General features: G+C 37.6%; 1 protein-coding gene across 2 annotated transcripts; it reads right to left on the bottom strand.

Moving 5' to 3' along the window:
- Positions 1-282: 282 nt before the first annotated feature.
- LOC126761259 (otoferlin) lies at positions 283-13,373 on the bottom strand. 2 transcript variants are annotated; one of them, XM_050477265.1, is made up of 20 exons: positions 13,175-13,373; positions 12,767-13,119; positions 12,587-12,710; positions 12,341-12,518; positions 11,992-12,252; positions 11,700-11,887; positions 11,432-11,635; positions 11,061-11,366; positions 10,218-10,975; positions 9,992-10,157; positions 9,517-9,906; positions 8,967-9,460; positions 7,957-8,094; positions 7,724-7,875; positions 7,291-7,427; positions 5,422-5,603; positions 5,087-5,207; positions 694-1,056; positions 533-633; positions 283-472 (listed from the first exon to the last, which is right to left on the bottom strand). In XM_050477265.1, the coding sequence occupies exons 1-20, from the start codon at positions 13,358-13,360 to the stop codon at positions 301-303; spliced, it is 4,974 nt and encodes a 1,657-aa protein (XP_050333222.1). In that variant the 5' UTR covers positions 13,361-13,373; the 3' UTR covers positions 283-300. The 2 variants fall into 2 exon arrangements, with proteins under 2 accessions (XP_050333222.1, XP_050333223.1); XM_050477266.1 differs by having other exon boundaries at positions 12,341-12,539; positions 12,608-12,710.
- Positions 13,374-14,461: the final 1,088 nt, after the last annotated feature.

Below are 14,461 nucleotides of genomic sequence, written 5' to 3'. Positions count from 1 at the left end.
AGTAAGGAAGAGCTCAGTTCGGGTGTAACCGAACATTTTATACTCTTGCAACTTGCAAAGATCAAAGACCGAGAAACTCCTTCAAATGCTGATAAAACTATATTATTATTTATCCGAATCTGTGGATCAACATCGGATTCATTAAATTTTCCAAAATAAAAATACGCTTACGGTACTTATAAAACAAAATTAATATGTATTTTTACACCACTAAGAAAATCTTGAAATAAGATCTAATATTCAAATATATAGCATATAACTGTAAACAACGACTAGAAAAGAAAACAATAAGTGATCAACTCAACGCAAACCCAATAATTTATACGGAAGGTTTGAGAAGAACTGCACAAGAATCAGAATAACAAGGGCGCTTACGCCAAGTATGATGAGACCTTTGACAATCACGGGAAGCAGGATTTTTTGGAAAGCTTTCAAGGGATTTGTGAATGGATTAAAAGAGGTGTCGGGGCGCCTTTAAAGAATTACCAAAAATAAGAAAAAAATCTTAATATTGCTCTCATACTCTACTTACGACGGATTGGCTAGCGCGTTTGGAGGATTGCGACCTACACCAACCGGATTCGCAGCTGCTTCCGCCTCGGTAAGAATTTCCAATTCGACTTCGATTTTACCCTAAAATTAAAGAAACAACAAATTCATATATGAAGGTCACTATTGGAACACCCAGCTTACGGTTTGCGAGCGCATCTGCTCCTTGAGTCGCTTATCCTTGGACATCTGATCGATCTGTCCATGCAATGGAAACCAACCGCGTACACGCTTCTTGGCGAACAAATTGACCGGCGGACGGCGACGCTGTGCTATGGCATGTAAACGAGCCAGTGGTTCGGGTAATTTAATACCACCAAACTCATTGGTGAGTGTGCAAAAGCGCCGATTCGTGCACGGTTCAGGAAAGTTCGACAAATTCAATTCGAGCATACCGAGAAATTCATTCTTCGTGATGAAATCATTGTCCCAGACTTGAAGGTATAAAATAGGCGGATGCTTTACTTCATATTCGTTGAGTACGCCACTTTTGACTTTGATCACCATCTGTGGATGAGACGGAAAAGTTGTAATTGTTGGGGTCGTTTTCATATAATTATAACAGTAAATATACATTAGGGTGATTAAAAATTTTTTTTTTTTTTTTCAATTGGTACTCGCAAAAATAGGTTCCTAGACACCTCTAAGAAAGCCTCTCCAAATATGAGTTTTTAATTGTAACGGGAAGGTCCTCCGCCTAACGGTTTTCTATTTTTTCTTATTATCAGATAGAAAAATTTATATCTCGCCAACTACTTGAAAAAATATTTTGTTAATTAGGTTTTGTAGAAAATTGAATGCTCTAAAATATGGTCTCTTATGATTTTTTCGTAAACCCAACCGTTTAAAAGATATTAACGGTTGAAATTTGACTATTTTTGGAAAAATTCTTTTTTTCTTATTAATTTTATAACTCAATGAAAAAAATTATTATGAATGATGATACACATAGTTTTGTAGGAAATTTACTGCTCTATAAAAATGGTCTACTACGATATTTCGATTAAGTTAAGCGTTTACGAGATATTCATCGTCAAACATCAATGCATATTAGGGTGGATCAAAAAAAAAATTTTTTTTTTCGTTTGATACTCTGAAAAATAGTTTCCTAGACACCTCTAGAAAGCCTCTCCAAAAATCTATTCATAATATTTTTTTTTCATTGAGTTATAAAATTCATAAGAAATAAAAAATTTTTCCAAAAATAGTCAAATTTCAACCGTTAATATCTTTTAAACGGTTGGGTTTACGAAAAAATCATAAGAGACCATATTTTAGAGCATTCAATTTCCTACAAAACCTAATTAACAAAATATTTTTTCAAGTAGTTGGAAGCGAGATATAAATTTTTCTATCTGATAATAAGAAAAAATAGAAAACCGTTAGGCGGAGGACCTTCCCGTTACAATTAAAAACTCATATTTGGAGAGGCGAGTACCAATTGAAAAAAAAAAAAAAAAATTTTTTTGAATCACCCTAATATACATATTTATGTATGTATTCATAAGTAATAAGGCTGAAAAAACGTTGTATCATAATTCTTCCTAAGCTAGTATATTTTGTTAAAAAAGTTCTTTAAATAAGGTACTAGTTTTTATTTCGTAGTTTGAACTTTTGGCTCGAAGTACTTTTTTAAAATACGCACGTTCTATACTATCAACAGCTGCAGTCTACAAAACAGGTGTATTTATTTGTTTGTTACTCGTTGATTTGCTCCAGCATAAAACGGAATGTTACTATATGATCAGAAGACGATCTGTTTAAATCTGTAAAGATTGTGCTTCCTTGTGGCTTCCTCAGCGAACCTTCTAAATGCATCTGTATTCGGCTTAGAAAAAGATTGGTGTGAGTTTTTCTCAAGTCATCACCTGAGACTTTTTCTGGTTTGGGTCGTTAATAGAAGCCTCAAGCATCAGCTTTTTTGTAGAATGTGATCGGACGAGGTTCTATTGAGCGTATTGTGTGAAAGATTAAAGCCCACAGGCAACAAACTGTTTGGACCGTATCAGTGTGGCTTTAGGCCTGGAAAATCAACAACTGACTGAAGAAAAAGACCTCCACTCCGTTGGAAAGACCAGGTGGAGAAGGACCTGGCTAGACTTGATATCTCCAATTGGTGCCAAACAGCGAAAAGGAAGAACGACGCCAATAAAGAAGAAGAAGGAATTTGTGTAGTTTTGGGATTTACTCTTGGGACGATCACTAGTAAGAAACACTCATTGTGTGCGAGGTGTGGATATTTCGACTTTTCTGCAAGACTTCGAAAAGTTTTAGTATGATTATAAGCAATTATAATAATTATTAGAATAAATTGTAAATTGTTTGAAGTTGATGTTTGGTACATATTAATTGATGTCATGGGGGCATGCAAACTTGGTTTCATTAAAATGTTCCAAAAATGCAAGATCCATAACATCTTAGTTCTGAAACCTCAACGGTTAGATCAAGCAATGTGGGAGAAACTCTATGAAATACTTGCAGTTTGAAATTAAAGAGTGATCAGATGGTCCACTTTACTTAAAGTAAAACACAGACTCTTCAAATTTAATAAGGAATTTTTTTATCATTCGAAAGAAAATTCTTTGGCATTTTTTTTTTGAGGGTTATCTCTTTCAAATGTTGGCGGCGGCTACGTCTCAGGTGGTTCATCCGTTGAGTCCAATTTCGACTGGTAACTGACGAGTGACAGTGTGATGCGTAGCTCCAAGGTCTGAATTGAAGAGGTATTGTCCACATGGACTTTAGATATTACATATTCCCACAGGAAAAAGGCTAACGGTGTGATATCACACGATCTTGGTGGCCAATCGACAGGCCCAAAACGTGAAATTATCTGCTCCTCGAAATGTTATCTCAATAAATCCATTGATTGATGCGATGTGTGGAAAGGGGCGCCGTCTTTTTGAAATCAAATGTCTACGCGATCACGAGCTTCAATTTTAGGACTAAAATAGTCGATTATCATGGCAAGGAAACGGTCGCCATTGACGGTTACGTTCTCACTGGCATCATTTTTGAAGAAACAAGTTGTTTTTTCTAGATGAAATGGCAGTTCTTGAATCTCTTCAGGTTACTCTTAAAAACCAAATACGGTAAATATTGCTTGTTTATCCATATCCATTGAGCCAGAAATGGCTTTCATCGCTGAACAAAATTTGGCTCGATAACGTTTGATCTTCTTGGAACTTCTCAAAAGCCCATAGAGCGAATCGATGTGGATGGTCGAGCGGCTTCAGTTCTTGCACAAGCTGTATTTTGTATGCTTTCAATTTAAGATTTCGACGTAAATCCGAGTTGTTCAGTCATCAGTCGTCAGACCGAGTTGTTGCGAACGGCGTCAAATCGACTTTCCACGGTCTGCGTGTACACTCTCAACTACGACTGCCATACTTTCTTCATGGAATGAAGAATATTATCCAATAATGAGTGCTGGATCTCAAGATGAGAGATGGTGTTGCGAATAGCACGCTCAGTAGGCTGGTTATGTTGACCATAACTTGAGCTAAGCGCACGAAACGTAGTCTTTATACGACTTGAATTTTCGAAACAAATTTGAAGGATTTGTAAACGTTGTTCAGACGTAGTAAGTCTTTTCATGATGAAATGCCAAACAATACTAAACGAAAATAAAATGACAGCTTGACATGACTCTGTCAAAAAAGGCTATTGAAAAAAGTACCTCTACTTGGATCACCCGTTATTTGTATTATTTCCGAAACTTGTTTAACAGTATATGCGCAAAGTACAGATACATTTCTAACCAACTTCAACATAACCTTAAAGTCAGTATGTCGTTTCTTGAATTCATACATTATTAATTTCTCTATTTTTCTTGTACTAATATTTTCCGACACTTCAAAGCTTAATTCATAAATATTTATGGCTTGCCGAGAAATTGCAGAAATTAATATACATATGTGTAATAATTTGACGCACAAAATGTGAGTCAACAAACTTCGGACTTTTTTATGACAAAGTTGAACACCGGATACTTGGAGGCATTTGTATGTATAATAAAGAGAGGTTATTCAGGCAAGTCGCGGTTGAAGAGTGATATTTATTTATGTGGTTATATATGAGTCTTTTATAAAACAAAATTTTATATGTTTAAAAAAAATCTGAATTCCTGGAAACAGTCAACAGTTTATTCACATCTGGAAAAATCTAGAGCATGCTCATATTTTGTTCTAAAAGCTTGTGATTACGGTTGCACATATACATATCCATAAAATATATATTTAATGCGCATTAATTAATGCTTAATTCTTTTATCTCAAAAAAATATCGAATAACAAAGAGAGTGACTTGTATTGCGTACCAAACTTCAACCCATCAACACTTTACTCTTCCCATAATATATTTGTTTTTGCATTACTTTCTATTTAATAGTGAAATTTTTATTTGAAAACAATACTTTCTGCCACAAGCTCGTATACGCATATTTTTACTTAGCGCTCATTAACTAAATGAGCTGCGAACAGTTAGAAAAAAATAAAAAAACAAAAGAGCGAAATTAATGAAGGTAATCATTACTCACCATATCCTCATTGGCGGAGTATTTGATGGGGAAGAGCATGCGCCAATTAAAAGTGGCCTCACCGTTGAACGAACGGTAATGGATATCGGTGGCCTGCGATTGTTCCTTATCCGCGCACCAGCTGCAGTTCAATATTTGTATTAATTAAGCTTAGTTTTTTGAGTATTATTAATAAAAAAGTATTGTAAATGCTGTTAATTAGTGAATAATGAAGTAGTGAAAGGAAATACGCGATTTTATTTTTTAAATAATTTAATGAGCTGCTGATTAGATTTGAGATTCTCAATAATTATGTGTAACTAACGAATTTGTAATACACCCTTATGTTTACTCACCCTTTCACGCCGATATCGCTCATCTTTTTGCCAAATATATTGCGTTCATCCAACGTTATGTCAGCACAACCGTAGACGACCACACGCAATTCGTAAGTTTGCGGTGGATGCGGCGTGATATCAATGGGTGGCGGTATATTTAAGTTACCCTCGTAGAGCTCAACCCATAGTTGAATTTTGCCCTGAAATAATGTGAAAAAGAAAGAAATTGTTTTTTGGTAAAGAATGGAATTTTGAGCAACAAAGTAAAAAACAGTTTTGATATTAGTCAGTACAGGGATCGAACTCTGGTCGGTCTTAGTGGCAGTGATCGACTCCAACCATTACGAAAAGACATAAAAATTGATAACTTAATGTCTCAACAAACCCCATTCATATTTTTTTTTTGGAACAGTTATTATTATATTGGGTAGTCGAAAAAGTCTTTTCGTATTTCTAATCAAACTTCAACTTATTTTTGTTTTGTATTTATAATAAACTTTAATGAACCAAATTTGTACCATTTTGGTCGACCACTTTTTGCCATTTCTCTGCTAGAGACATTATTCCACCAGTGTAAAACTTATCTGGGCTTCTTTTGAAGTCAATTTCACTCCATTAAGGTAGTTCTGCATTGACCGAAACAAATGGTAATCCGAAAATGCAAGGTCTGGGCTATATGGTAGATGCATCAAAACTTCTCAGCCAAGCTCTCCCAGTTTTTACCGAGTCATCAAAAATGTGTGTGGTCCAGCGTTTTCCTGATGGCAGACGAAGCCCTTTCAGTTGTTCGTTTCGGGCCGCTTTTTTCGATTGATTGCTACAATCTCATCAGTTATTGACAGTCAAATGTAGAATCAATCGTTCGACCAAGCTGGAGCAGCTCATAGTGGATGATTCCTTACCAATCCCACCAAACACTCAGCATAACCTTTCGAGGCGTCAATCCTGGCTTTGCGACCATTTGTTGAGCTTCACCACGCTTGAACCATGATCTGTTTCGCACATTGTTGTCGTATTTGATCCACTTTTCGTCGCCTGTTCCATTCGCTTCAGAAATGCTTCGATTTCATTTGATGTCAACAAAGAATTGCACATGTTAATTAGGTCCATTAAATTTTTCACAGACAATCCATGTGGTACCCAAACATCCAGCTTCTTTTTGTAGCTAGCCTTTTTTAAATGGTTCAAAACCGTTTGATGATGAATGTTAAGTTGCTTAGCGATGTCATGGCTGCTTATGTGCCGGTCCTGGTCAATCTTTTCCATAATTTCATTGACTTTTCCAACGATAGGTCGACCAGAGCGAGGTGCATTTTTCACATCCAAATTTCCAGAACGGAAGTGAGCGAACCATTGTTGTGCTACACGAACTGATACAGCTTCGTAAATTTCTTCGTAAATTTCAGTTCATAAATTTCAAAATATAGCGAATTTCCTCATTATTTTCACTCATTTTTGAACAGCTGCAACTTTTTTCAACTTCCCCAAATTTAACTTTTTGGTGGTTTGATTAAATGAATTAAAATCTCACCTTTCCAACACTATATGTTATGACACAATGTGACTGGTAGCACTGGAGATATACGACTGCAACGACAGCTATTGACAAAATACGAAAAAACTTTTTCGACTACTATATATATTACTTCCAGCTGTCAAACATTAATAACAAATCCCTTAAAATTAATGATCCTATGTCTCATCGAAATATAGGTTAATTGTTTTTTTAATCTTCCTCTTTCGATTTCGTATTTCTACAAATATCCTATACATTAGTCTCACTGCTATCAAATCCCTACAATTTTATTTGTTTTATGAAACCTTTATTTGGTAGTAACCAATCGACCCGTCTAGAACTAGGAAAAATTAAGTTTCAAAGTTTCTTACCTGTTCTATACCGGGACAATCGCGTCGATACAATGTCCTTGTTTCAACATGCTCTGGCACCAACTTGTAGCCGAAGGATGGTAGCTGATCCAAATGATGTAGAGCTGTTAGGCTTAGACGCTCCTGTAACTCCTCGCCTAAAGGATGAAAATGGAGACGAAATAGATTATATGCAAAGCAATTGTGCTAGGTGTGGTGATTCTGTAATAATACATTTGTGGTGGGAGTATAAATTGTTACGCTAACTTTATTGTCGGTAGAGACATCAGAATCAAAAGAAAAAATGGCTCACAAATTAGAGTTTCTTATGAATATCAACTGATATGAAAAATTGTGTACAAGTATTAACCTTGGTATCAAGAAAGTATTAAAACTTCAAGGAACTCTTAGGAATAGATCTAAAACCAAAATTCGTAGAACGAAAGTAACAAACCCAACGCAAGTCTCGTTTCGTCCTTAAACTTCACACCATCCACCTCAATGCGTTGTTCAAGGAATTTCGGTGGCGGTAAATCGCGCTGGGAACAAAGCTCTGAAAGTATTTCGAAAGGTGTGGCAATATTACGCCATTTGTTGTAGCCGCTTCTGTAAGAGTATTGTATTTATTTTTCATTTCTAATAATTAAAATCGTTAAGAGAGTAAATATTAATTTGACTAATACCTACTTTGAATATTCCTTCGATATGCCCACAGCTGCGTGATGTTTGGTACGCCAGCGATCTTCCAAATCTATATAAGTGGAACCGATATAGTCGTCGGTAAATAAATTTCGGTCGAAGACAGAGACCTCCAACATATTGTCTCTAAAAAAGGATGATTATTTGAAAAGTATAAATAAATAAAACCGTTTAGGGAGATTTATGAAATATAGGTACCAAAAACCTCTTGGAACAACATGAAAATCAGGTTGGGTTAGGATACAAAGTATGGTACCGCATCCAATAGCGGTGTAAAATCTTGTTCGGCTTTGAATATCAGAAAATAAAATATACACAATTTACAATAAAAAATATTCAGAGACGTTTCAAGGAACCATGATTCTCAAAAAGTCTATTAAAATTGCCACTGCAGTGTATTTCTAGTTGAGGGTTTTGCTATTGCGAAAGTCGCGGAGCTGGCCTCTAATGCACCTACAGGCAATTCTAGAGTCAACATCTGCCAGATTGGATTGGACCAGATTGCCAAGAATGGTGTACGGCCAACACCCGAAAACGTGGTCAACATTGAGAAACCCTTGCATTGTCTATACCACGACCTGGACAGAAGCATGGTTAAGAAAATCAAAAGTCATGTGCAAAACGGTAGATCGGAGGTACACAAAATTCCTATTTACACTCGATAGGAGAGACTGTAGGGACATGATCGGAATACTAATTGGTCTTTGACATATCGCACAGACTGCAGGAAATTTCTAGAGCAAGGCACCAAAGAAACAATGGAGCATCTCTTGTGCACTTGTTCCACATTGGCAAGACTACGCTGTATGAACCTGGAGACCCCACGGTATGATACACAGGAGGAGGTATCGATAGTGAGACCACAGAATCTGTTAAAATTAGCGTCAAATGCAGTTATCCATAACTACTCCTCATGGACCTAGCAACTGAACTCCATCTGGTATTGCAGAGGACTAAAACTGGCTCGATAATCGTGACAACTTTTTCTATGCACTTGCCTCGGTAACACAGCGTCCAGTTGAAAACATTTTCCGAACACCGGATTACTCTCGTTGGGCACGTAATGTGCACGATTGGCCACCGTTTTGCCGCCTAAGTGCAATCTCACATAAGCATCCGATTTAGAATTTTTATCATGCGGCCGCAATTGTACACCCTGTATCACATAAACGCGTACAATGATCTTTGTTAGATCGGTCAATGTATGGAGCTCAGCTTGATAGCGTGGATTTAGTGCCGCCGCGAGTGGCCGCAACATAATGCCGTCGCCACCATCGTTTGCACCACATTTGCAAGGCACAAGTTTAATATTTAATTTCAGCGTGGCATAGGTTTCCTCTTTCGGCATGGAGTTCTTTTTGTACTTTACGCCATGCACCAGCTTCACCGGCTCGGCCCAGTCATGTAAATAACCAAGTTCGGCTTGGCGCTCCAACTCGTTTGGGTAGATTACCAGGCTATGTTTATACAAATGCGAGAGATCGCCAGTTTCCTAAGATGGAAGATGATACTAAAAAGCTTCGTGTACAAAAATTTCAATTCGCTCACTTGATATGTGTATATGGAATTGTAATATTTTGTCCACCAACTGTACTGCGCCTCATCGATTATTTGCGTTAAGTCCGTGTTATCGATGGGCGGCAGTTTAGCGGGATCTTGAGATCTTTTGAAAACGCCCAAAGTTCGTTGGAATAAAGTCGGTTTATCTCTATGCAGTAATGGCTGAGTTTCGCTGTCTTCCAACTCACCAATCTGCAACATTGTGGTACCTTCTTCACCCGGAGTAGCCGGTACACATTTCACGGTTTTGTCTACTTGTAAAAAACGTTTCGAGTCTGGTATCAAAACTGCGCCCAATGTGGTTTCAGCGCCTTTAGACGAAACGGACACATCGGTGGCTATGATAGCGGGCCAGTATTCGAGTTGTTCAGGAAGACTCTACAAAGATATACATATATCTTGTATAATAATTACAGAGCGTTCTTCTTAAAATTGCAAATTCTCCACCATCTGATATACTCACGACAACTCCAGATGCGAATATGACCAAGAAGTTTATGCTGTTCTTCAAGCGCGTCGAAGACAAGCCACTTGTCAGCAGAAGATCACCCATCATGACCTTAATACGATGTCGGCCACCAAAAGTCGTTTTGGTGTAGTTTCTAAACCCAATGAATACCACCTCCAGTCTATAAAAAAACATAAAGTAATGAACTTAGAGACTAGACACCCACAAAAATTTTACTCACACAAAGTTTTTCATAATCGGTTTTATGCTCGTCGGTATATTCATTGTTATAGTTGGATCTGGCATTTCCATTTTACCGATTTCTTCGGTGGTTTCAACAAGCTCCGCAGACATCAACACCTCAGCTCTCACACTGCCGTGCTGAGCAATTGGCACCCAAGTTAGTGGTGGCGGCGAAATAACCTTCAATTTGTGATACTTCTGCATGGCAGTACGTGTCTTCACCATTTTATTTGGCTTGAGTCTACTCTCAGGTTCTTCACGCGCACTATCATCGGCCGCTTTCATACTAATTACCGACACCGGCACAGTACCACAACCCACATAATCGTTGGCAGTTAAGCGATCACGATCGTACAACTCGACTGCTACAAGTGGTGGATTCTTCAGATACCACTGTAGACTGCCGGGAAATACGACCATATCAAAGCAGATCACACAATTCCATATTGGCGAGAGTGTGGACTCTTCAGTAGATGTTTGCGCCCACTGTGAACCGAATATGACGCGTAAATAGCCGTCACAGAGACCACTTGAGTCGCTGCCCGGACGTATCTTGGCTTGATGTATGAAAATGCGACATTTATAAACCGTATAGTGGATTATTGGGGACCAATAGTACAATTCAGTTTGTTTCCAATCATTGGTTATGGAGGCCAGGTATTCGGTACGTTCACTATCCACCACAATACCAAGAGAGCCTTGTATAACGCCGACATTGCAGCCACAGTTGATGCAGCTATGCTGACATTGAATGTCCTAAAATGACGAGATGAGAATTTTATTAAGTTGGAATTCCTGTATCTCCGGTATATTGCCCTTATTATTTCTGAACCCATCTCACCTTAAAAATGAAGTTCCGGGTGCGCCAGCACAAACTATTCGGACTCGCTGACTTATCTCGAGGCGCATTCAAAAAGTACTTGGCATTCAAACGACACACCGCAATATCATTCCTTCCCGATACACTGAGCATAATCAAAAGTGTTGGCCATTCATCCTGTAGGCGTGTGGTGGCCAAAAGACTCTTGAGCTCGTTGGAATGTAAAACCATTTGATTGACGACTTCAGCAATGGTAGGCTCGATGAGAGGAGCGGGTGCTGTCTTGAGCTTGTGACGCATAGCGCGTAACTTTTCAGGGAACTTTTCCTGCGTAAAAACGTAAGGGATTTAGTTTTGTATAGACAAAGGTTTGGTGTGAGTTGCACACTAACAAAAAAGGAATTAACATAGACCAATCGATTGGCATCCCACATGGTGGTCTCTTTAAAGCCTGTGTATTCCAGTCGCTTATCTTCGGCACCTTCTTTCAGCTTACTCTGCAAGTTCATTATGATGGCCTTGAAACACTTGGCTTGCAGCACAAACTGATTGGTGTATTTGATTTGGAAGAGTTTGAAAGTGGCGAGCTCAGATTCCTAAGCGGAGTAAATGAAAATGGGAATATTAAAATAGTTCAGTAATAATTTCTTTTTCTCTTACTATTAAGTCCAGAATTTCTTGCATATAATAATCGCTATCGAACTTGTAGCGATTGTCGGGCATTGTGATTTTGAGATAGACTGCTTTATATGGTGATTCCTGTCGAAAATATTTTAAACTGGTGCCAGTATTGTTATGTTTGCCCGGATAACTTTTTAGAAAGCACTCCACATAGTTGGAGGAATTCTCTGGAAGTAAGATTTATTAATAACAGAAAAATAGCAACATTTTTGCTTGGATTGGGAAAAGCTCACAAAAAATGGTATAAGAAAATGTTTTTCAACTGAATTACCTGCCAATTTCATAGTAATTTTGCAGTTACTTAAATTGCCGTGCAGGAAGTCACCCTGTAATGGTAGAAATTCTACCAGAAATGTCTCTTCTTGCCACCAACGTTTCTCGTCTAACGGCGCAACAGGTTTCGTCAAGAGATCACGTGCCGGACCGGCTGGGAGACACTCCGAATCGACTTCCACCAAAAGACGTCCCAGATATTGCAATGGATTTGATATATCATAAAAATGTACATAAGTGGGACCTAAGGCTGGCTTATCTGAAAAAAAAATGTTATGTATTTAAGTCAAGTTAACGAATAAATGTTATTGCAAAATATAAGACTGATTCCACGCGCGTGAAGAAACCTTTAAAAGCGATCTCATCGAAATGTATCTCATAGTCAGCGATTGCCTTCCATTGTAGGTGCTCGTGTGAAAGGATTTGTACGACAAAGGTTTGTGATAGGGATGGATAGGTCCATGAGAAGCACACCGAGTAGTTCCACTCCGGTTGAGTAGTGGCCTTGCAAACATTTGTCTTGCCCTTGAAAGGATGGAATCTAAACTTTAGAAATGAAAGGTCATTGGTGAATGGGACGGTGTCACAAGTACATGGTTGCCAGCAAAGGATACTTGTATGAGATAGTCACTCTTCTTGGTCAGCACTGCCTTATAGAGTGTGACATTATAACGGATATTGCACTGCATGGAATTATCTGCGTTTTGTAGCATATTGCTAAGGAAGAAAGAATTAGAAAAGATTTCAGCAATATTCTACGCTCACGCGCGTACCGCTCGATATTATCATAGTCTTGATTAATTTGCCACCGATTCAACTCGAGCATATCTTCGTGTGGTCTCAGTACAGTATTGGGATCGGAGTTTTGTGTCACGATCGCCAAGTCGATCTGCAGATAACCCTTACATGCACCCGGTGTGTTATTGGAAACGTCGGCAATGGAGGCCTCAAGTCGACCCCACTTTTTGAAAAAACAACGATTCGGTTGATTCCAAACACTCTGCAGATCTATCAGTAATTCACCATGTGACATGGTTTTCTTGCAGGCATTCCGCTTACGTACTTCGTACAGCACTGTTAAACGCAAGAGCTCCGTAAGCGTGCAGCGGATTTCGAAGACGAAATACTGAGCAGAGACGTTGTATTTAATTTTTTTTTCGCTGAGATTGTATTTGCATTACCTCATTGTAGTAGGGGTTTTCGGAGCGCGCGTAAGGCTTGGTCGTCCTATGCGCTTTGTCGAGCGTAATGCGTACGAAGGTCTCGCCTGTGAAAACTCCCAACTGTCGCGCTTTGTGTATGGTCGTACAGATGAGATAATCTTGACTCATGCTTAGAAAGCAATCGTTTTGCGCCATGGGTAGCATTTGTGTGCCGATATCGCTTATTCCGATCGTTTTCGCTGATATTTTTGAAAATTTTCGTTTTGCAGTAAAAAAGAGAAAAAATAAATTTGAATTTTTGAGCAGTTTTCAAGCGTTCAATTGAAGCAAGACTAAAATTTTTTTGATTGAAAGTTTTTTTCGGTTTTCTTTTTCAAAAGATTTCAAGTAAGTGCTGTGTAATGCTGTGTTTTTTAGGAAAAAAATTAAATTTTTTATAATTATAATAAATATTTTCGAGATATATTTTTATATATCTCTAAGGTTTTGAAAAACATATTAAATCTCCTGCTAGTTTTAATGAGCATGCTCAGACTTTCCAGAAGAAAAAAACTCTTGAGTAGCGAACTGGTGCTGAGTTTAATGATTAGTAAAAATGATTAGTAATAAAATTAAAGTAAAGAAGAAGAAAAAAGTAGAGCCCTTGCTTAGATTATTGACAACCAACTCCAAGTATCTCTTCATCCTCGTAGGAGATACAATCGACACCAATTATGGAGACCCAAATGGTCTAGAGCTGCAGACAATTTTATAAAAAAAGTGAAAATAATGAAAGTGAAAGTGAATACTTTTTAATTTTTAAAGTGTCGTAAAAAAAGGCAATTAGAAATCGTGGGTATCGTTCCGAAAAAGTCAGTTTTTGTTCGATTAGTTCCGGCCGAACCAGTTTGGATGCCGGGTCAGAAAAATGCCTATATCTCCGAAAATAATTTGAATTTTGAAAAATCCTCTTGAACACATATTATTGAATAGTTAAACTTTGAAAATATAAAAAAAAAAATCGATTTTTTTTTAATTTCTAGACGAGAATACCCCCTTAAAGATAAGTAGTAATTGTATACATTTTATGTCGTGGAAATCATAAAAACATAATCGGAAGATTGGAACAACTTTTTATTGAAGTTATAACAAGTTTAAGATAGGTTTGAATAACCGCCTTTCCTATAATTCTAACAAATTTCAATTTTTAAAGTTTCAATTCCCATTACGAGGTTCCCAACTTGTTTAAAGAAAAAACACAGAAACTTCAAATTTAAATTTCGACTGGTAACTGGTGAATGATACGTTTGACGTTTTGCTCGAAGA

Source organism: Bactrocera neohumeralis, chromosome 6 (assembly GCF_024586455.1).
Source record: "Bactrocera neohumeralis isolate Rockhampton chromosome 6, APGP_CSIRO_Bneo_wtdbg2-racon-allhic-juicebox.fasta_v2, whole genome shotgun sequence".
Taxonomy (NCBI): Eukaryota; Metazoa; Arthropoda; class Insecta; order Diptera; family Tephritidae; genus Bactrocera; species Bactrocera neohumeralis.
The sequence above is the reverse complement of the archived record's forward strand: the minus strand, read 5'-3'. Positions and strand labels throughout refer to the sequence as shown.